General features: G+C 40.0%; 1 protein-coding gene across 1 annotated transcript in view; it reads left to right on the top strand.

Annotated features, from left to right (window-relative positions):
* egflam (EGF-like, fibronectin type III and laminin G domains) overlaps positions 1-22096 on the top strand; it is a 56712-nt gene that overhangs the window by 14882 nt on the left and 19734 nt on the right. Inside the window, exons 3-10 of the mRNA XM_088336038.1 lie at positions 4689-4775; positions 6029-6055; positions 7291-7408; positions 7488-7623; positions 14370-14536; positions 18685-18797; positions 18862-19112; positions 20292-20485. Coding sequence (XP_088192164.1) covers positions 4689-4775; positions 6029-6055; positions 7291-7408; positions 7488-7623; positions 14370-14536; positions 18685-18797; positions 18862-19112; positions 20292-20485 — 1093 coding nt within the window. The remainder of the gene's footprint in view (positions 1-4688; positions 4776-6028; positions 6056-7290; positions 7409-7487; positions 7624-14369; positions 14537-18684; positions 18798-18861; positions 19113-20291; positions 20486-22096) is intronic.

Genomic DNA, 22096 nt, shown 5'->3' with positions numbered 1-22096 from the left:
CGTAATGTGGTACCTGTGGTCGCCATTCCATTTATCAATCAGCTACCCTTTGTGTTTTCCTGCTACTGTAATAGAAATACGTCAGGACTGAAAATAACAGAAAAAGGCACAAATCAAGGTGACACTTTTCTGTGTGGATGTCCACTTTTTCACCACGAGTCATTACCGCAAGCCTGTTTCATTTTCCATTCAGTTACCGTGTCGACCTTGAGGTAGCTTGATTGTCAAGAAGACCATGTTTTTCCTTTGTCGACATAATGTGCATGTGGTTTACACCTTAAGCAAAAATTAAATGATAAGAAATAATGGTAATTTTTGTCTTTTAAGTGGGTTCTTAATCAATACATGAATAAGTACCTGAAAAAATACAGAGTACTGTCACGACCAGAACCGAATCAGGACCCAAATGCGCAGCGTTAACCACAAGTTTATTGATAGAAAGAGGAAGGGCAGCGCCCGCGATCCGGTGCTCGCTGGACGCGGGAAGCAAGCCGCGGGAAGCAAGCCGCTCATGCAATCGAATCGTGATCCGAATACGGAAGTTGATCTTCAGTAGCGGGAGATGGCGGTGTCAAGGACGGAAAAACAGGTCTATAGCCGGGAAAGGAGAGCAAAAATGTGGTCGGAATCAAAAACAGGTCGGAGCCGGAGAGAAACGGGCAGATCAGGAACGGACAGGTGGAAAAATGGGTGCAAAAACATGGACAGGCGGGAGTCAGGGTCAAAATGCTTGCCTTGTAACAACAGAGGTCCGCTGACGGACTGACAATCGGAGAGTGACAGGACTGGGTTTAAAAAAGGACAGGGAACCAATCAGGTAGCCCGTAGCGGCTTGCGCCAAATGAGGGGGCACAGGTGATACTAATCGGTAATCATGACAAGTACATAGGTTTTACGGCATTATCAGTTGTTTTACAGTAAAATCACGCCATTTGTTACATTAGACCTATCAGATACTATCAGATAAAGCCCTGAGCTCATCTGCTATGTTGCTGTGACTTGTCCTTGCTTGGCATCTTACTTTCTAAAAGCACTCTTCCGCACATTATCCAATTTGAACCAGTTAAGGCTATTGGGTCTCACATTGCATATTGGTGGGGCGAAGTCAACTCCCCTGCTTGGGTGGGTGGCCTAGACGGTATAATACTAGGGACTACCTCAGATAAGACAGACCAGTAAATAGTTGAACCAGAAAATGCAGTATCCTGGTTCTTATTTGTAATACAGAGAGAATTTAAAATAAAAAAGGGGCTAAGGTTCAGGCCAAACCTTACACAACCTAATAGGTCTGTTACAGTAAATAGTATTACAAAAGGGAAAATGCATTACATTTTTGTGACTGCATTTCACAGTACATTGCTGTAATACTTGTTGTGAATGGCATGCATAAATGTGTCTAATTATTTGCAGTGAACTCACACCATAAGCGTCCTACGTACCGGTAAATACAGTGGATAAAATTGGAAATGCTTTGTTACAATTCAATGATACTTCATTCAATAACTGTTTTGCTTTTGAAAAACATAGTCTTCGAGTACCCTATGTTAATTGTTTCTTGCTAAAACTAAGTTTAGTGGTGAAACCAGGTCTCAAAATGGTAATTTATGTTCTACATGCAAAATGACCCAGTGTTGCCGAGGCGATAGAATGTTGTATTGGGCTGCTTGGAGTGGTCGGTTGTCGCAAGCTGCAGTACTCAATTCATATGCCGTTTCAGAGACTGTAGTTTTGAATATAGGCGCGTTATAGTCAGTTGCGTCTTATATATGACAAATAGATCACAAAATACTTTTTTTGGGGGTTACACCTTATAACCCGGTGCACTTTACAGTTCGGAAAATGCAGTAATAAATTGACCAATAGCATTGGTGAGATTAGATTTTTTTCTTTGATCTCTTGCATTACATATACATTATTACATTAAATGTCAAAATACACAAATGCTCAAAAGTGTTATTTCATCCCTATGATTTTCTTCTTGAAGATTCGTTTTTTTTTCTTCAGAAACAATTCTTGCTTAATTCATCCATCCAACCATCCATCCATTATCTGCACTGCTTATCCTCAGTAGGGCAGCAGAGGTGCTGGAGCCCATCCGAGCTGTCTTCGGAGAGTGGGCAGGGGACAGCCTGAACCGGTTGCCAGCCAGTCGCAGGGAACATAGAGACAGATAACTCACTGGTTCATTCACATCTAGGGACAATTTGGGACGTCAATTCACCTGACATGCATGTTTTGGTAATGTGGGAGGAAACCCACACAAGCAACGGGAGAACATGCAAACCCCGCACAGGTTAATTGGCTGGTCCCTGTCCCTAGGTGTGAATGAGGGAGGGAGTTGACTGTCTCTGTGTGCCCTGCGACTGACTGGCAACCAGTTCAGGGTGTCCCCTCCCCACTGCCCGAAGATAGCTGGGATGGGCTCCAGCACCCCCGCGACCCTACTGAGGATAAGCGGTGCATATAATGGATGGATGGACATTCAGTTAATAAAAACGGCCTTAAAAGGAACATACAAGCGATAAAACGGCCTTTTAAAAAGCCTTCCACAAAATATTTAAATAAAAATGTTATCATAATTGAATTTTCCTTGTTGCATCAAAAAAATGTTTTCTAACCAGCCAGACACTCTGGGTGTTTACCACCTCCAAAGCTCTCGACCTAAAACAAAGTACAATAACAATCCAATGAATTCCCAATCAGATCCAAGCAATCCTCACAGTCAATTAATTGCTTATTGTGTCTTACAGTCGGTTTGTTTGTGTACATTCATTGTACTTCACCCTATTGACCTTCCTCAGGTCCTTTGTAATTGCCATCGCCCATTAACAAAGTGTGAATCCGTGTGTGCTTTGACCATATGTCCACACTAAGAAGATTAGTCAGCGAGCACCATGTAGCTTCCAAACAACTCAGTGATGAACTGAGTGCATTTGTGCCACCAACTACCAAAGTAGATTGATGATTTAATGGGTTTACGTTGATACCAGGGTGGGTTACTATGTTTAAAAAGTAATCTTGAATAATCTAATCAAAATCTAAAATAGTTTATAAATCCTAATTTGTGTTTGTTTGTGTCTGTGTGTATGGATGTGACTTATCGGGTCTGAAAGTGCTGAAGTGGTTTTTGTGAAAATTTACAGATTTTAACTCGGTTTTGCGTTAAGGCACCCCCAATAAAGACCAGCAAATTCAGAGAAAAAAATGGCTTTTGTGTAGTCTGCGTTTTTGTGGTCTGTAACACCCTCTGGCGACCAAATTGGGTACTGCAGTTCCTGACCACCGACCACTCCAAGCAGCCGAATACGTGCCGGGCCATATTGCTTGTATAATTTGGAAAAAATGATACAAAAGGTACTAGTTGTAAAATGTAGTTGATATGGTGCCACTCTTGTCCCAGTGTTCCTAACATTCAAATATATGGCGACATTTTCCCTGATTTTGTTAATCACGTGGCAAAAGGCGTGTTTTATATATTTGAAAATTCCATCCCTCTCCAGGCTGACATAGTTTATTACTTTGCTTTAGTTTTGAGTGTTGCGAAAACATTTTGATTGAATGTTTTTTGTCATGATTACCGATTCGGATCACCTGTTCCCGCTCATTTGGCGCCAGCCGCTGCGGGCTATCTGATTGGCTCCCTGTCCCTTCTTAAGCTCAGTCCTGTAACTCGCCATGGTCAGTTCGTCTGCGAACCTCTGTTGATACAAGGCAAGCCTTTTTTTACCCTGACTCCCGCCTGTCCCATTTTTGCTCCCATTTTTCCACCTGTCCGGTCCTGATCTCTCCGTCTGTCTCTGGCTATGACCCGTTTTTTATCCCAACCACGTCAGCTCTCCTGTCCTGCCTTACTACCCGTTTCTGACCCCGGCCACGTTTTTGCTCTCCTGTCCCGGCTATCGGCCTGTTTTTCTGTACCTGACACCGCCGTCACCCGCTACAGAAGATCCTCTTCCGTATTCGGGTCACAATCTGAGTGTGAGAGCGGCTTGCTTCCCGCATCCGGATAGTGGGAGCAGCTCTTCCTCTTTCTTTCAATAAAACTTGGGGTAAATATTACGCAATTGGGTCCTGATTCCGTTCTGGTCATGACAGTTTTTGCATTGATTTAAAAAAATACATATAAAACGCACGTGTAAATGTCTACTTGTTTACTTATCGCTGCTGTTCTAAAAACATTTGTCTTTTTTTGTCATTACAAAAATTAGGTCCGTCGAGGTATCAAATTGCAGACTGCATTGAAAGGTTATAAAATAATCTCCTTCCTCCTTTCTGCCATTTTTTTAACCCAATGCAACCCAGGAATCAATAAGTTTGCCCACCGCTGGTTTATAACCTACTATTACTTAAATCCTCACAGGATTCATCGACAGGTTAATCGCGTTGTATTATTCATGTTTGTATTAAGAATCTGTTTGTAAATGTGTGAACCCAAAAATGTGTCGAATTTCGATCTTATCCTGATGACATGCCTGGAACCCACTTGAAAAATCCGACTTTCCATGATTATGTGCTTCTATCTCTTTAAAATCAGATAGTCTCAGATGTTATGTCCAATCAAACTGCTTATTACAAAAATCAAAAGAAAATAATGGTACCCCTTCAAAACACCCCCTCCATTGTGTTGAGCCTCGTTGGAGTTTTTTTGGTCTAGTTTTTAACAATCAATCCTTTTGTGCGCATTTCAGGTTTTCTATACGGAGATAAAAAATGGCCGTCCCTTGGCCACGGCCTCTGTAATGGAAGTCCCTCTTAGTTTGGACATGCTGACGACGGTGAGTCATTATTATATATATCAATAAGAAGCCATAAAAAATGTTGTTGGAGTTATTGTACGTGTTGTTTTTTGATAATCTAGTACTACTACACAATACTAAAAAGTCGGCATCAGCAATTACAATAGCAATTATGCGAAAAAAATGGAGTCAACACCAAAATAATTATACAATCAAATTCTTAAAATCCTGGAAAATGCTTGAATTTTACTGTTGTGTTTAAAAAGTGCTCAAATATTGTCTGAGGTGCTTGTAAATGCTTGAAATTGTGGCAATGTTTCTTGGCAATCTGACTCGACAGAGACAACGTAAATGAAGACAAATAAAAATTGTCTGCTTACAAATGAAAGACGAAAAAAAAAGTTTATTCGAGCGTGTCTGAAGATTGTACGTACTTGCCCACTTATCATAAACGAGCTGACTGAGGTTGCAATGATGACACAATCCAGAAGATAGCGGCAGAGAGTAAATAAGTTCCAAATTTCGTACATCTTTAAAATTCGAAACAATTGACTTTCCTTGGCTTGCACTCACCTTAAATACATAATTAGTATTGCTGGCATCAATAATAATAATGATAACGATAATTAATCTTAAATTATTATTATTAACAATATAATAATTTATCATTCATTCTTTGAATGATACTGGAGAAATAGGAAAATTAAATTTGGCCAAGACGAAGTGTACGAATCCTGAATATTATTGATCCAGAAGTGTTTTTATGAATCTGCTACACTCCTTGGAATGTAAACTAATGAGAGAATGTTGATATAGTCCAAAAATACTTAGAAGCAGGGAGCGTGCAAATACCCTGTCTTGGTATCAGGTGATACCCGCCCTTAATTGATGCTATTGGTGTTGGCTGATAACAGTATTGATTGCTATCTCTCTCTAAGAAAAGAAAATTCATATGAATTAATGCAATTATAAAGAAATAAATGCTCAATTTGGACATAAATGTTTCCTTTGAAACGATATATTAATTTTGTTGTACTATATGGAATAAGAAATAAGTACTGGTATCGTTGGTTACTTAATAGTTGTGCTTTTCTTGATATCTGATTTATAGAAAAGTACAAGTAATATAAAGTAGAAATTTTACTTTAAAGGTATTCATTTAAGGTATTATCATAAATTTGCAAATAAATGCATACAATTACTACCAAAAATGAACATAATACTATGTGTGTGTAAAAACAAATGAATCCTTTATTCATTGGTGTCTTATGGTGCTTGTTTTTCACTTAAAGGGCCAGTTTGACGGACAGGCAAACTTTGTAAGTATAATTTACTTTGATGTATGCAGTCCATTTTCAATATACAGTTATCCCTTGCTATATAGCAGTTTTGCTACTGCGTTGTGTTCTGTTGTGTTCAGAAGTTATTTGTAAGAAACAAAGTACGTACAATACTGTTATGATTGCCGATGAGAATCACCTGCGCCCGCGCATTTGGCGCAAACCTCTGCGGGCTCTGATTGGCTCCTTGTCCGTAGTTAAACCCAGTCCTGTCTATCCCCTGTGATCAGTCCGTCAATGAACCTCTGCCCCGCAAGGTTTTGACTTGGTCCCGTTCCCTTTTGGTATTCCTTGTCCAGTATTGTTGTCCAGTATTTGTGTCCTGTTTAATATCGGTTTCCAGTTTCGTTCCCGTCTAGTTTGTCCTGTTTATTTTCAATATCCTGTTTCATTATCAATCGTGTCTGTCCGTTCTGTCCTGTATCGACCCCCTTCTGTCCGATATCTACTCGGGCAATTGGTATCGATCTCGTCGGCCTCTGGCTTCCTATCATTTTACCCCAGACTGCTGCCTAACGTGCATGACTCCCCATTTCCCGTAAAATAAAAGAATTGTGTGAGAACGTTTGGGTCCTGATCCAGTTCTGGTTTATGACACAATAGAGTATTATTAATTGTTAAACAAATGCTTGAGTTTATGAATAGGGTTTGTTCTTTGGTTTCAATGTATAATACAGTAATTAATTGTATAACGATGTTGAAAAAAACCCCCACTGGTTTCTACTTTTTGCCTATCATGTATTCTTTTTGGAACGTAAATCCCGCAAAAACAAGGATTACTTTATATCCAGTATTGTTATAAGAGACTACTCAAGATTTGGATATTGTTGCTGTCATTTTAGAGAGACATATTTCCAATTTTCTGTCATTTCTTTCAAGTTTTTCAATGTTTACAAGGTAAAAAATGTAAATCTTATTCACATGACATCATTTGCAAGAAAATAAGTTACAAACAAATCTGGATTTAAAGGAATTTTAAATTCCTATTGATATCTTTCTAATATAAGAAAAAAATATGTTGGGGTAAATTGACAAGTCATTTCCGCTGAGGGGGGGACTTAATGTACGAGTGTTACCTTTTTGTACGTAGGCTATTTTTGTATGGCAGTTTGAGTTGCAATTCAGTGTCTGAAAAGTCCGATGTAAAGAGATTTAATTTTGGATATGAGAATTGTAAATGAAATTATTTCATCCTTCCTTAACACTTGATATAGGATGTGGATATTGGCAACCTAAAAGTGAACACCAAGTACCGGGTAAGCGTGGGCGCCTACGGTTGGGCCGGCGAGGGTCGGCCCAGTATGGCCAGAGACGTCAGCACAGCTTCGCACGGTGAGGGATAACCCAAAAAAGAAAAACAGTGAAAGCTTTTTCTTCCGAATCTGAATTTCTTGATTGAATTTGTCATCAGAAACGTGCATGCCACCCTCACCCCCGACTGAGCCGGTCGTCGTGGCGATTTCCGACACAGAATTGGCATTGTCCTGGCAGCAAGGCGAGAGTGAGGGCAGTGCGCCTGTCCTCCACTTTCTGGTTGCTTACATCAGGTGAGCCTTTACTGATAATTTGGATACTTCATACCTGTCAACCTGTACGTTTTTGTCACACAAAGTACATTTATCATGCATTTTAAGACGTGTACAACGTACAAGAAAATCTGTACGGAAAAGCGCAAATTTGTCAATCATGGGTACCATCCGGTATACACCTACTATCACGAAACGGCAAATCAATCAAGTCAAAGGAGTTTGCCTCGGTACTATCTCGGTATCATTTTTTTCGTTGCAAATGAAGCAAGCGGTTTGATGCTACTGTGCGCATGCTTCTGCCGCATGGGGATTTCCCATCATGCATCATTCAACATCGGATTTCGTGTGGTAGTTGTGTAGGGAAACGAAGTCCGTCTCTTTTTAGTGAACCGGCTTTTTCGGCTCAACTCATTAAAGAGAGCTGGCTCTCAAACGGCTAATTTGCTGTGATGCATTATATTATGAATTATTATGTTGTATAAAGAAGTTAAGAAAAAAAAGAAGCATAAAAGGAGAAAATGAAAAAAGACAGGTTTGTGGTTATCCCTTTAATCAGTATACTACCAATAATAATTTAAGGCAGAAAATAGATTAATAATGTGAATAAGAAAATGTATTATTCTACTTAATTATATTTGCATGTATTTTTTCCTTCTCCAGTGAACGTCCAAACTATTTAATTTTTAAACTTTTTTTATAATAAACCTCATTCATGTCGAGTAACTCAGTATCTCACAACAAAATGTTAATTAACAATGTATATGATAGAATCAAACACATGTGCAATATAACATGGTAAACTACATAAATAAAGACGTTTGGAAAAAAAAATGGTGTAAGGTTATTTTGTATTTTGTAAGGGCATGGAGCCGTGGAGGTTGACAGGTATGATACTTCATCACCAGTGTTAGGAGCAACAAAGGAACACATTCCTGCAATTTTCTCGGTGAAGGGTACTGTAACGGTTTACTGATGACATTTTGTAAGTCGACTGCCGTTACAGCATATTCTGCTCTCCTTTAAAAGCAGACCGTGAATTACAACGTCTACTGCAATTTCCTTTGCTTATACAGTAACGTAATCCTTTCCACCAGCAACACAGCACTGAATACAGTTACGGTGGTGCTGTCCCAAGCACAGTGTTTTTAGGTCATGTAATTTCTCCCTACTGCTATTTGGATATATATATATATATATATATATATATATATAATATATATATATATATATATATATATATATATATATATATACACTCACATCTAAGCCATCTTTACAACTATAAAATAAAATACTGACATCAGGGGGTCAGTTTATTGAGTTTATTTAGTCTTACAGTTTATATGCTGAATGTTGGGTGTTTTAATTTTTAAAACTGTTCTCAATACACCATGCCTGGAAATAAAACGTGAAATGTCTTGGATATTACCCAGAAATCAAAAAGGAAATATTCCAGTGGTTTGAAGACAAAAGACAAAATTGATATTGAGTGTCTCAGCTGTTAATTTGCAAACGCACAAGATTGCACAAGCCAAGATATATGAAGGCTCCACCGCTTCCAAAGAGGGGTGGGTACACGTTTTATTTAATGTATTTTATTATGTGGCTTTTTACAATCGGTTTTAGGGGGTCGGCTTCACTCTGAGTATATACATCATTTGTAACTAGATAGTTATTTTGAGAGTAACATGCTACTTTTGGGTGTCATTAATGGCGGGATGGGGGGGTTAACGCGATTGTGTTTTACTTTTATAACTATCTATTGTAAAAAATTACTCTTTTCACTTAACAGTGCACACCACTATTCATTACGTCTCCGGATTCCTACTCACAAAATGATAAAAATATGTATATTAGGCCGGCACGGTGGATGGGTGGTTAGCGCGTCCGCGGCACAGTTCTGAGGTATTTGGATCACATCCACCTACCAGCCTTCCTGTGTGGAGTTTGCATGTTCTCCCTGTGCTTGCGTAGGTTACCTGCAGGCACTCCGGTTTCCTCCCACATTCCAAAACCATGCATGTTAGGTTAATTGGCCAGTCCCAATTGTCCCTAGATGTGAATGAGCGAGCAAATGGTCTGTCCCTGTGTGCCCTGCGACTGGCTGGCAACCAGTTCAGGGTGTGCCCTTCCCACTGCCCGAAGATTAATGGGTTGGGTTCCAGCATCCTCTGCGACCTGACTGAGGTGCAAATAATGGATGGATATATATACTAGGTGTTCCAAAAAAAGGGATACACACTTTGAATCAGAGGTCTCAAACTAGCGGCCAATTGGCCAATAGTTTGAGGGCCCCGCCTTGATATACGTGGCTTGAGGTATTTAAAGTTAAATATATTCGCTATTAAGTATGCCAAACTGAGTTAAAAGAGCCTTTATATATATTTTTTCACCGAGCCTAGCTGCATTTATCTTACAGTTATCGTCGCTGTTCCGGCCACAAAGTACATTATGCTGCAGGGAAGGTGAAAGGGTTGGGGGGGACGGAGTGATATCACGCACGTGGTCGTGGTCGGATTGTCGGATGAAAATGGTGAGAGTTATTAATGGAGTGTTTCAAACACAGTCCAAATGCCAACCCAAACCCCCAAAAAGATGAGAAAGGAACAGTTTATTCGAGTGCTCCTACGAATTTCTCATACTAGCACGCACAACAAAAGGAGCTGCAATGATGATTTCAGCCAGAAGATGGCGTCAGCAAGAAGAATATTTTTGAAGTAAAATATACCTCTTTTAATGTAAATGCGGCCCATACAAGTTTGGTTAGGCACAGCTCAAAACTGGGAATAAATTCCCTTGCAAATAGGGCCACAAAATAATAGAAGGTGTCCATAACTATTTTTAAAATGTACTAAAAATTGGTTTGATATTTTTTTCAGATTTGTTCTATTGTATTCGGCATTTACGAATGTCATATTTTTACCTGGGCAGCACGGCGGCGCAGTAGTTAGCGCTTGTGCGGCACAGTTCATGTCATGGGAACCTGTCGTGGGTTCAAATCCAGCTCCAGAATTCCTGTGCGGAGTTTGTATGTTCTCCCTGTGCTTGTGTGGGTTTCCTCCGGGCACTCCGGTTTCCTCCCACGTTCCAAAAACATGCATTTTAGGTGAATTGGCCGGTCTAAATTGTCCCTAGGTGTGAATGAGCGAGTGAGTTGTCTGTCCCCGTGAGCCCTGCGATTGGCTGGCAACCAGTTCAGGGTGTCCCCTGCCCACTGCCTGGAGATGGCTGGGATGGGCTCCAGCCCCCCGCGACCCTAATGAGGATAAGCGGTACGGCTAATGCAATGAGATGAGATATTTTTACCTCTTTGAATATGGTTCTAAAAGCGGACCATTGGTTGCACACAGCACATCAAGATAGTACTCGATTCTTTTCAATTTTCACTGTAGCATAGCTTTATCAATTGTGGCTATGGTATCAATAATACTTTGCTTCAGTAATGTCCCCTATCTTCGTTCGATACACTATGTCTTTAACATAGCCCCATAGAGAGGAGTGATATCTGGTGAACATGGCAGCCAAGGAATTGGCCCATCCCTTTCAATTCACCAGTCAAGAAATGTTTGATTAAGGAACCCACGAACATACAGCCTCTAATGTGATGGGGCATTAGATGTTCTTGCTTGCCCACTCCTTCGTTTATCTCCTTTATCTTTTATCTCTATGAATTTCTTGTGCTGTGCATGAACTGACAGACGTGAAGGGTAGATCTCTTCCATACTTTGTTCTGTAGTTTGGCGGAATCTATCTGATTTAGTTTCAATAAACAATGAGACACATCACGCCTTCTCCTGAGGGTTAGACGTTTTAGGGAAGTTCATTCAACTCCACCTCTTTAACATACAAGATCTTTTGAAAAAACACTGAATAAAATATATGGTTTTAATCTATTTTTGAAATGTTAAGGAGATTTGCTAGAAGTAATATCTTAGTTCAGTCATGTTTATTTGTATAGCCCTAAATCACAAGGAGTCTCAAAGGGCTGCACAGACCACAGACTTTGCAAACCACAGACTATTATTAAACCATCCCCTGATCTAAAACCTACACGAGGGCAAGGAAAAACTTAAAAACCTCAACATGAGGAAAATGAAGAAACCTTGAGATGGGACCGCACATGAGTTAATCCCCCTTCCAGGATGACCAGGCTGCAATGGATATTGCAATAACAAATAATACACAGATATTGTCAACAGGAAATATAGGTCATTCATAAGCTAGAGAATAGAAGTGTGTTTTAAGCCTAGATTTATACAGTTCCGCTGAGGTTGCAGATCAAATCTCAGTGGGCAGAACATTCCACAACACCTGGCCCCATTTTTGCAATGGTGCGAAGATGGAAAAAAGCTGTTCTAGTGATATTCTTACTACAAAACCCGAATTTTCGGCCGGGTTAGGCTGGATTTTTTAGGCCTGATCTCACCTCTACCCTGTATATATTAGCTTGCAAAACTTGACTTCCACCTGTAGTGCGTTCTAAATGTGGTACTGTAATTGAAATTCAGTGGTCAAGATTCAAGAGATTCAAGATTCAAGACTGTCTTCATAGTCATAACATGACAATGGCAATGATTTTTTTGTTTGCAACCACTGACTTGACAGCTCCAGTCCAAACCCTAAAATAGAGGAAGAGAGAGGACATGAAAGAAGGAAAAAGAAATAAATAAAGTTTGACCTTGATGTACATTTTGAGAAATTATTGAGGGTATTTATATATTGATGTATTTATTTATTTGTTTGTTTGTTCTTCAAATAAAATAATATTGTTAGCATGAGAGTTTTCCGGTTTAGCCTTTGTTTGTGTAATGTGTGCCTACTCCTCCTGTTCCTTCTTGCATTTCGCTTTCATACAGTACAGAGGTTGTGATTGTGACTCTGTATGCTTGTCAGTCCCCATTGTACCGTATGCATGTGCTACAATTGCCTGCAGTGCCACATTATGCCATTGGTGTTATAGGTAGTCTTTGGTGGAAAAATCAAACAAAGCTCATTCATTTGTCAATTCAGTCCAAAGGAGGGAAGCTTTTTTAGAGTGTGAGGCAATGTTGATTCTTATGTCTAGACAAGACAAGTTACAGTCAGACATCATTTTCCAGCAAATTCCCTCGACACTTGATGACAACAAGGCAGCTTGTATTTGAAGCACACCTTTTTTTATGTGTGTGTGAATGTGATGTTTGTGAATCCAATGCCCCAAGATGTGGCGTGGGATATAAAAAGCATGAAGGCAGCTGTTGCGTGTTACTTTGCAAAGACTGACATGCAGGCAACTGACGTAAATCCATCTTGTGTCTTCAAACAAACACGCACACAAACAAAAACACACACTAAATCACGCTGGAATGTGACTGCCACATCAGTTCCCAAACCAACACTGGTTATTGCACCTGACAGGCCAATAAGAGGATAAAAACAGTGATATAGAGAGCTAATATACACTTTTCCTTCTTAGTACATGATATATTAATTCTAAAACACACTTTTAAAGGGCCATCACCACCCAAAACAAGCACGCAAGACTGAAAATAATTATCTTGCCAGGTATATTCCAAAAATGGGAATTGTATAGAAAAATGGGCCTAACCTAGAGGGAGCCTACATATTTTTCTGGAATTTTGCTGCCAATCAAAAACGATACCTACCAAAAGACTGGGCGAAAGAGAAAAAAAAAAATTGATTGTACTACACAATAGATAGATAGATAGATAGATAGATAGATACTTTGTTCATCCCCGAAGGGAAATTCACATTTCCAGCAGCATCCCTGAGCTGAGAACAATCGAGAACAATCGAAAATAACACGGGAGCTGCTGGAGTGGCTGCCATTCGTGACGGCGCCGGAAGAAAAGATTCAATTTGAATCATGTACAAACAAACAAACAATTGAATCATGTACAAACAAACAAACAAAATATTACAGCAACATATAGGGGTCAAATAATACACATTTTCCCTTAGGACATTATTTTATAAAACTTGAGAATGCGGATATTATAAAGTAAAATAAATTAAGTGGTTCTTGTTTTTTCTAAATTTCAGTTGTGGTATTATGTAACATCTTAAACATATTTGGTAAGAACTTCAAACTTATGGAGTAAATCATAATACAGCTCTTGGGTTTCATTTCCAAGATTTTGTGGTTTTAACTTAAATATAGAAAAAATATCATGTAATAATGTTACATTTTTTAAGTAGAACTGTTAAATGTATCAGGTTAAAATGTTTCATGGGTGATGCTTTCATCATCCTTGGTTTTCACTTCCTGCAACCCTTGTAGAAAATGGATGGAAGTATCGTTTTCACATTTAAATGTAAAAATTATAATGGGAAGATAAAAGCAGACCATCATAATGTAAAGCAAGTAAAAGCACAACATTTTAAGATACCTAATATTCATAACTTATTTGTTGACTTTTTGAGGGATTTTCGTTTCTGCTGAATATAATTGCGCTACTTTTCATTGTACTATTATTGCAACGTAGGCCAGTCTCCAACCGCTACTCTGTAAATATTTTTGTCTATCTACCCTGATGTTATTTTTATCGTATTGTCCTCTTTTTAAATCCCTATGACATGTTTTCCTGGAGTGCTAAATTAAATCTCACCGCAAACAATGTTGAAGTTATTAAAAGACAATTCTTATTCTAATTCTGATTCAGCACCTGTCAAAAGATAGTAGAATGTTGTCTAAACCTAGTTAAAATATGTCTCAAACTGGCAATAAGACCCGGCTCACACGTGATCCATGCTTTTTAATGCAGGCCAGAAATGGATACAGAATGGACGTACATCCGCGAACCCATCGAGAGCAACTCCATGGTTCTGAAAGGCCTGATTCCAGAGACTAACTACCAGTTTGTCATCCGCGCCGTCAATATGCACGGTGCAAGCCCTCCGAGCCACGTCAACAATGCGGTGCGCACCCTGGGTAAGAGACTTTTTTATCCGCCCTCTTCACCTTTTAACCCTGCTTTATTAACTGGATGCTGTGATGCTGACGATTCCATGAAAATGATGATTGCATTTGCAATTCATCATCATGCAAGCAACATGAAGCGTGTGTTAGTGGGTCACTGTGTTACCAGGTGCTGATGAAAAATGTAATTTACATTATTACTTTACGTGTAGGGGGCAGAAGGGGCTTGTGTGTTAAAAGAAAGGATGATACAAGCCTAAATGGTATTGAAACATGCATATGACACTCACAGGCCGGCAGGAAATGGAATGTGGTTAATGGATTTATCAAAATGTTATCTGCTCATTTATGTGATGGACTGCTACAATGTGATTTATAAGACAAACGGAGTTTCACATTGTGATGCAGATGTACCTAGTCAGTTATTCTCATAAACAATACATCAAGTACCACCCTATAACCGTTCCTGCACCTACATCAATTTCAATACAGGGAGAACCGGTAAACTGAGGATGCCATTGCCAAGATGCTGCACGAATTACTGGAACACCTTTGCGTGGCTCCGGTTTGTGGACTATAGTTCGGCTTTTAACCCCATTCCGGCCGTTCAACAACTTCAACAACTGGGACTGAACACTGCCATGTGCAATTGGACTGTGGACTTTCTGACAGACCGCACATATTGGGTCCGGGTGGGGACAAATACCTCCTTCACGCAGGACATCAACACCGGAGTTCCCCATGGGTGTGGTCTAAGCCCGCTATTCTACTCCTCGTACACGCATGACTGCCTCGCCTTCCCCACGGACTGTTTTGGTAGGGCAAGGGGTTCAACCTGCTAAATTAGAGATATCTAACAATTTATCTGACGTTTTGTATATTTGTAATGATTTCAACTCTACTAAAGCTATATCTGCATTTTGGACCTAAAAAATCTTATTGTATGCTTATGCATATTTTTATTGTTCTAATACAGCACTTTGACTCACTCACTCACTCACTCACTCACTCACTCACTCACTCACTCACTCACTCACATATACCTAGTGTCATGGATCCACTCGGGGTTGTGGGTAAGAGCAATGCAGAAAAACAGATAAGGAAAAAACGGCGGTCTTTATTCCGACAGGGTTTCAATAAACGGGAAGTCAGGGGGCGGGGCAACAATCATGGTCTGAGATGCAGACGAGGGGTCGATGGTGTGGGAAACTCAATCTGCGAAGGTGACAATCCAAAGGTTTGTCAGGCAATACTGGTGACCCCGAAGGGCAGGCAAGGGTTTGGTACGATAGAATAACAACAAGGCTTTGACTAGATGGCTTGGGACATGAAAAGGAGGGCGACTAGCTAGCACAGAACCAAGGGGACCGAGCGTTTTAAAAATAAAGAGGGAAAGTTGTGATTGAAGGGTAATCTGGACAAGTGACCACATCTGTCAGGAGGAAAATTTAACCAGGATGTGAGTTACCAAATACGGTAAAGACAAAAGACATAGAGGAGAGAGAAAGCAAGATATCGAGAGAGCAAAAGAGAGAGAGAGAGAGAGAGAAAGAGAGAGAGAGAGAGAGAGAGAGAGAGACTGTGCCCCACTAGAGTCAAATTTCCACACATCACTGGAACGATCCATAACAGTAAAATCCAGAAACGCAAGCCCAGGAATCGACCGTCACACAAAACAAATAGAGTCACTTGAAAGTCAATGAGCACTGTAATAGAATCATGTCAAAACAATAAAGTTCTAGAAAAGCAGGTTAAAAAAAGAAGGGCCAGTTAGGGAAAGACGGCCAGACAAAGGGCCAGAATCTGCGCGGTGGACGAGCGTGGTCTCTCAGCGGGGAACCAAAGCGGGTTACGTTCAAGTCTCATCAGACGGGATTAGGGAACGCTTGCCAGACCCTCTTCTCTGCCTGTCACACACCAATGCAAGCAGAAACGCACAAAAACGCACACTCAAGCAACACAATGCTTTGCCACTTGAATGGACGACAGGGGTGGGCCTGACGCACTGACATACTTTTCTGGGTGCTCCCCTTCTCACAACCTCGTGTTTGTGCGCTTTCTGGAGACCCCTCCCTGTGTTGCAGTGTTCAGTATGCAGGATTTCATGTTACTGGGCTGTGCTAATTAGCATTTTAAACAAACAGACTGCTTTTATTTCTACCACTTGTCGTACAGTTTTGGGTGCGTTGTTGAAATACAGTAATTACCGTCTTCATTCGTGTATAACGCGCACTCGTGTATAAAGCTCACCCTTAATGTTTAAAAATTGGGATTTAATTTTGTTTCACTTTTTCTCACGCAAGCATTAAAAGTGACAAACGTCGTTGAATATGTGCGGCTATTATTAAAATAATTTATCGACAATGTAAACTATGAACACAGTCCCAACATAACATTAACAATGTATTTATTTCATGACCTTCAAAGTCCGATTCGTCATCAGATACACCAAATAAGTTGTTTCCATCGTTGTGCTTTTTTGTGTTCAGTTATATCTTTGAGGAGGACTTTTTGTTTTCTGCAGTCTCTAACATTCGTCTCTGGTACTGTGACTAAAACTAGTGTGATAATATTAAACCTAATGCCTTTTCCTACATCATTTACATCACTGGTGGTTAGGATGTGGCACCCTGACCGTCACAACCCTGGTTAGTTCTCATGTATCATGTAATGTTTTGAATAACACATACCCAGTTAGAGTTACTAGCTACTTCATTTATAAAGTAATTCTGTTACCCTCCAGATTACTGACACCAAAAAGTGGGGCAGTACTCTGAAAGTAACTAGTTACACAGTTTCTTTAAAATAGCCATATAATAAAACAAATAGACGAACGTGTGTACGTCAACCTGTGGAAGCAGTGAAACCTTTAATTTCTTGCCTTGTACAATTTTGAGAGCTTGCAAAAAAAGACTTATCCTAGACACTCCATATCCATTTTGTCTCTGGGTTTCCAACTCTCTTTATCATTTCTGTCCAAAACATTGTTTTTCCCATCCGGGAAAAATAATTTTGCAAATAAAAAGACCAAAATTCAGTAAACTTTTACTGTTTTTTTCCTGTGCTCACCTTTGCTCCATTGATTTTCCTGTTGGTTTGTTGATCATAAGGTACCACCCCTTCCACTTATGTGGGTTTCAGTTTATCTAAAATAAATACAAATTTCTTGACCTACGAGTATTTATGGCAAAAAAATAAAAGCATGATTATTTAAATGTTCTTGTATTTTCATACATTACTTAAATTAATGTTATTATTTTTGTGAATTCAGTTGTTATTACAGATAGGAGGCACTAAATATTGCACAATTTCTTTTTAAAATAGCAAAGTTATCTGACAACATTTTTTGTACTGAATGCATGACCACATACTTGTAAAAATAAATAAATAAATGGGTTTTGTTCAATGGGAATGACAATGTGTTTTTTTGCAGTGCCAAAATTTTCCAAAAATGATTAGAAATCATTTCATAGCTAGATTTTCAATACCGTGAATTCCATTTTATTGGGTGCCTGATACAGACATAAACCTATTTTGCAGAAATTCCCCGTTTTGAAGTCAAAAAGGGGGACCTTCATAAATTATATAAATCTGAGGATAAAATGTTGAATCGGGCATTTGAGGTGGTGCATTTGAATTAAAATCAATGTCCTTCGTGCGGGCAGATGTGCTGTACTTATTTGTATGTAAAATTGTATTTGATTAATTTTTACTCAAGGTACCAGACAAACGTGAGAATGGAGAATACAGAAAATCTTCCTGAAAAAATCTATCCCAACCCCAAATATACACATAAAATGCACAACGTGGGAAACAACTTATTTGGTGTATGTGATTGCGAATTACACTTTGAAGGACATGAAATAAATGCATAGTGAATTTTATGTTGGTATAGTTTTTATAGTTGTCAACAGAAAAAATAGAATCCTGGCAGCATGTATTCAACAATGTTAGTCACTTTCAATGTCTGCTTTCGGATAAGAAAAATTCAAACAGAATATTATACTGATTTTTAATCGAAAATACAGTATTTTCTCCACACCCGTGTTACCTTTTTAAGCCCTGCCCCATTTTCATGCCTGATTACAAAGGAATAATCTTTGCAAATTTTTTGTCATAATACTTTATCATCAGTACATCCACCCTGAATCTCTTGGCAGGATCCTCCGATGTGGGCAGTGGCGATTACACACGTTACTTTACGGATTCACAGATCAAGGACGATGACGATTTTGACATGGATGACTCTGACTATGATATCTTTATTGAGGAAGTAAGTCAGTTATTTCTCATGATTGTTATTTTGGTATTTTGATTAAGAACGTAACTGCTTGCAGCTGAAGCCGTTTCCTGGTCTCGGCCAAGACAGTGGCAAGTCGCAGCTTCGCTCACGTTCGGGTCCGTCGGGTGAAAATGTTGTTTACCGCATGGGCACGGTGACGCCCCCCAACTTGACCCCGGTCCCTTCGGCCTCTTTCTCCACCGTCACCACCGTGTCAACGGTCTTTCCAGACTTCTCGGATCTAATTTTCCCTACAGACTTGGAGCTCAATGTCACAAGCAGCCTGAAAACTGCATCCACCACAAGGTACCTGATCAAAACGTAGAGTATTGGGGTCCTTAAGTATATCGGGAGGATTCCAATAAGCAAAAGCCCAAATTTGTTGTGAAACTAGGAAAAAACACATTTGGCGAATTTTCAGATGGATCGGACATATTTAAAAGGTGCCCCAAGATCTATTTGCCCATGTAATATAAGCAATCAGGACCGTGTCGTTTTTTTTATCAAGTACATAAAAAAATTGGGTTAAAAAGACTCACATAGGGTTTAAAACAAAGGAATAAAAACAAGCATGTATCATATTGCAATCATTCAACCATTTCCTGCACTGCTTATCCTCACAAGGGCCCAACCCAGCCATCTACAGGCAGTGGGCAGGGGACACCCTGAACTGTTTGCCAGCCAGTTGCAAGGCACATGGAGAGATATAACCATTCACACAACGATTTATACCCAGGGACAATTTTTTGAAAGACACCGATCAACCTTCCATGAATGTAGGAAGAAACCGGAGTGCACGAAACCCATGCAGGCACAGGGAGAGCATGCATACTGCAGAGGGAGACCGGTAGCAGGATTTGAATCCGGGACCTCTGAACTGTGGGGCTGACGTGCTAACCATTCAGCAGCTGTGGCGCCCATTAGTATCATGTTTTATCGCTAATTTTGTTCCGATTCAGTTTCAGATGTTATTTGAGCCAAACCAAGTTTTCAATCAAAAACTATGGCGACTGCAAATGTAACGAGGAAAGCGGCAAAAGTCCGGCTTGGTTCGGCCTTGGTGGAGATCTTGACCAAAACAAGAACATCTGCTCCACCACTAGGCTCGCTGCCTCCTTGACCGTCTTCTTCTTAAATGTGGAAATGAAAGAACCAACTCAGCACTTCGCTCAAGGAGGGCAGCTGCTTTTCCATCATCGGCTGGGTGTTGGACTGGCTTATGAGTCAAATTTCGCTCTTATATTCATACTTTCGCTCTTTGAAATATTCATTTTGGAAATTATCCCTATATATAAGCATCATGCTATACTATTGTACCAAAATGGCCTCGGGGAACCTTTTTCCTATCTGTTCAATGTAAAACATGACAGGAAGTGTTTTCCCATTGTTTAATAGCCTTTGCTGATGAAAAATCAAAGGTTTAACATTGAGTTCAACGCAGTCGGTGACTTGAAGGTCAAACCGTCCCTGTTTTTTTTTCTTCAGCACCGCAGCACCGCCCACATCACCCACCTTTGTTGCTACGTCCTCCTCGTGGAAGGGCAGCGTCCCTCGGGTCTACCAACTGACCTGCGATGATACCGTCTGCCCCCCCAACAGCTTTTGCCAGGCAGACTTTGAGAGCGGAGGATCCAGATGCCATTGCAATCTCGGACGGGCCGGAGACACTTGTGCTCAAGGTAAAAATAAATACGTTGGTACCTCTTTATACAAGCACCTCTACACTCGAGAATTTCGGTATACGTGTTTTGTTTGCAACAAAAATCTTGCTTGCGATACAAAGGAAAATCACCTTTACGACCAGTCCCAGAGGCTACTGATAGAGAACGCTCGAGACCGCTCACCGCCAACATCAGCTTACTCATGCAAACTACTACAGGAAAAAAATAAATAACTGTGATTTAGGTTTTTGGGTGTGTATGTTTATTTGAAGTTACAGTCACTTCATTTTAGGTGTACAGTAAGTGCTTACGATCAGTCACTTAGTCTCATACTTGTAATACTTCCCCAATTGTTCCTCTTATTAATGATTGCAAATCTTCCTTATTAAGTGATAATAAACGTTACAAACACATAGTGGCACCTATTTATTCGCAGCAAGACAGACTTTGTAGAATACTGTGACAATATTAAAATCTACGATGACGTTGTCGTCTGCTACCAGTGACAGAGACGATCGGGATTAGAGCCCAAAATGAGCAAGATGAGCTCGGTCTTTTTCAAGTATAAACATTGCATACTGCGTACACAATGTGAAATGATCGAAACCACATCAAATTCAGGGAAAACGTATAAGGTGACAGGTATGTGATCTCTCTGACTCCTCCTTGCAACCGCCCATCCCCTTCCTTCGCAGCATGGTCACACATTCGTTATGGCACTCATAATAAACTCGCATTTGAGGTTGTTAATAGAATCTTATTTATCTTAAAAATTTATCTTTTATGTTTAATTACTTTATGAATGTGTTTTTAGTGATCAGGGTGTCATGAACCAGAACAGGATCAGGACCCTCACACAAGCCTTTTATTTTACGGGAAATGGGGAGTCATGCACGTTAGGCAGCAGTCTGGCGTAAAACGATAGGAAGCCAGAGGCCGACGAGATCGATACCAATTGCCCGTCTAGATATCGGACAGATGGGGTCGATACCGGACAGGACGGGACGGACAGAATAGATAATGAAACAGCGTATCGAAAATAAACAGGACAAAAATAGATGGGAACGAAACTGGAAACCGTTATTAAACAGGACAAAAATAAACGGGAACAATACCTTACAGGGAATACCAACAGGAAACAGGACCGAGTCAAAACCCACGTCTTGCGGGGCAGAGGTTCATTGACGGACTGACAAAGAAAAAATGAAAGGACTGATCTTAAATAGACAGAAAGCCAATCTGTCAACGAGCCGTAGCTAGCGCCACACAGGCGGGGCCAATTGGGCGCCATCACAACCGTGACACAGGGAGATGTGTTGTATAGCTGTTCTCTTGGATGCCTTTAGGAGGACAGGTGCCAACTAATTCGTTTTTGACAATTTAACATAGAGAAAATTCACTTGTTAAACAAGCAATTCGAGCATTTTAAGCTCATAAGTGGAGGTACCACTGTACAGTGATACCACTTCAAAGAAATTAATTTGTTCCCCGATCACGTTCATATCAAGAATTGCACATATCCCGAGCAACTTTTCACAATCTGAAATAATTGAATAGTAATAATCTGTTTCCCGTCCTTCAAAACCATCCAAAATAACTGACAGTGAGTGGTCTCGAGCAGCCTCTAGT

Source organism: Urocampus carinirostris, chromosome 5 (assembly GCF_059441175.1).
Source record: "Urocampus carinirostris isolate Australia breed hairy pipefish chromosome 5, RoL_Ucar_1.0, whole genome shotgun sequence".
Taxonomy (NCBI): Eukaryota; Metazoa; Chordata; class Actinopteri; order Syngnathiformes; family Syngnathidae; genus Urocampus; species Urocampus carinirostris.
The sequence above is the reverse complement of the archived record's forward strand: the minus strand, read 5'-3'. Positions and strand labels throughout refer to the sequence as shown.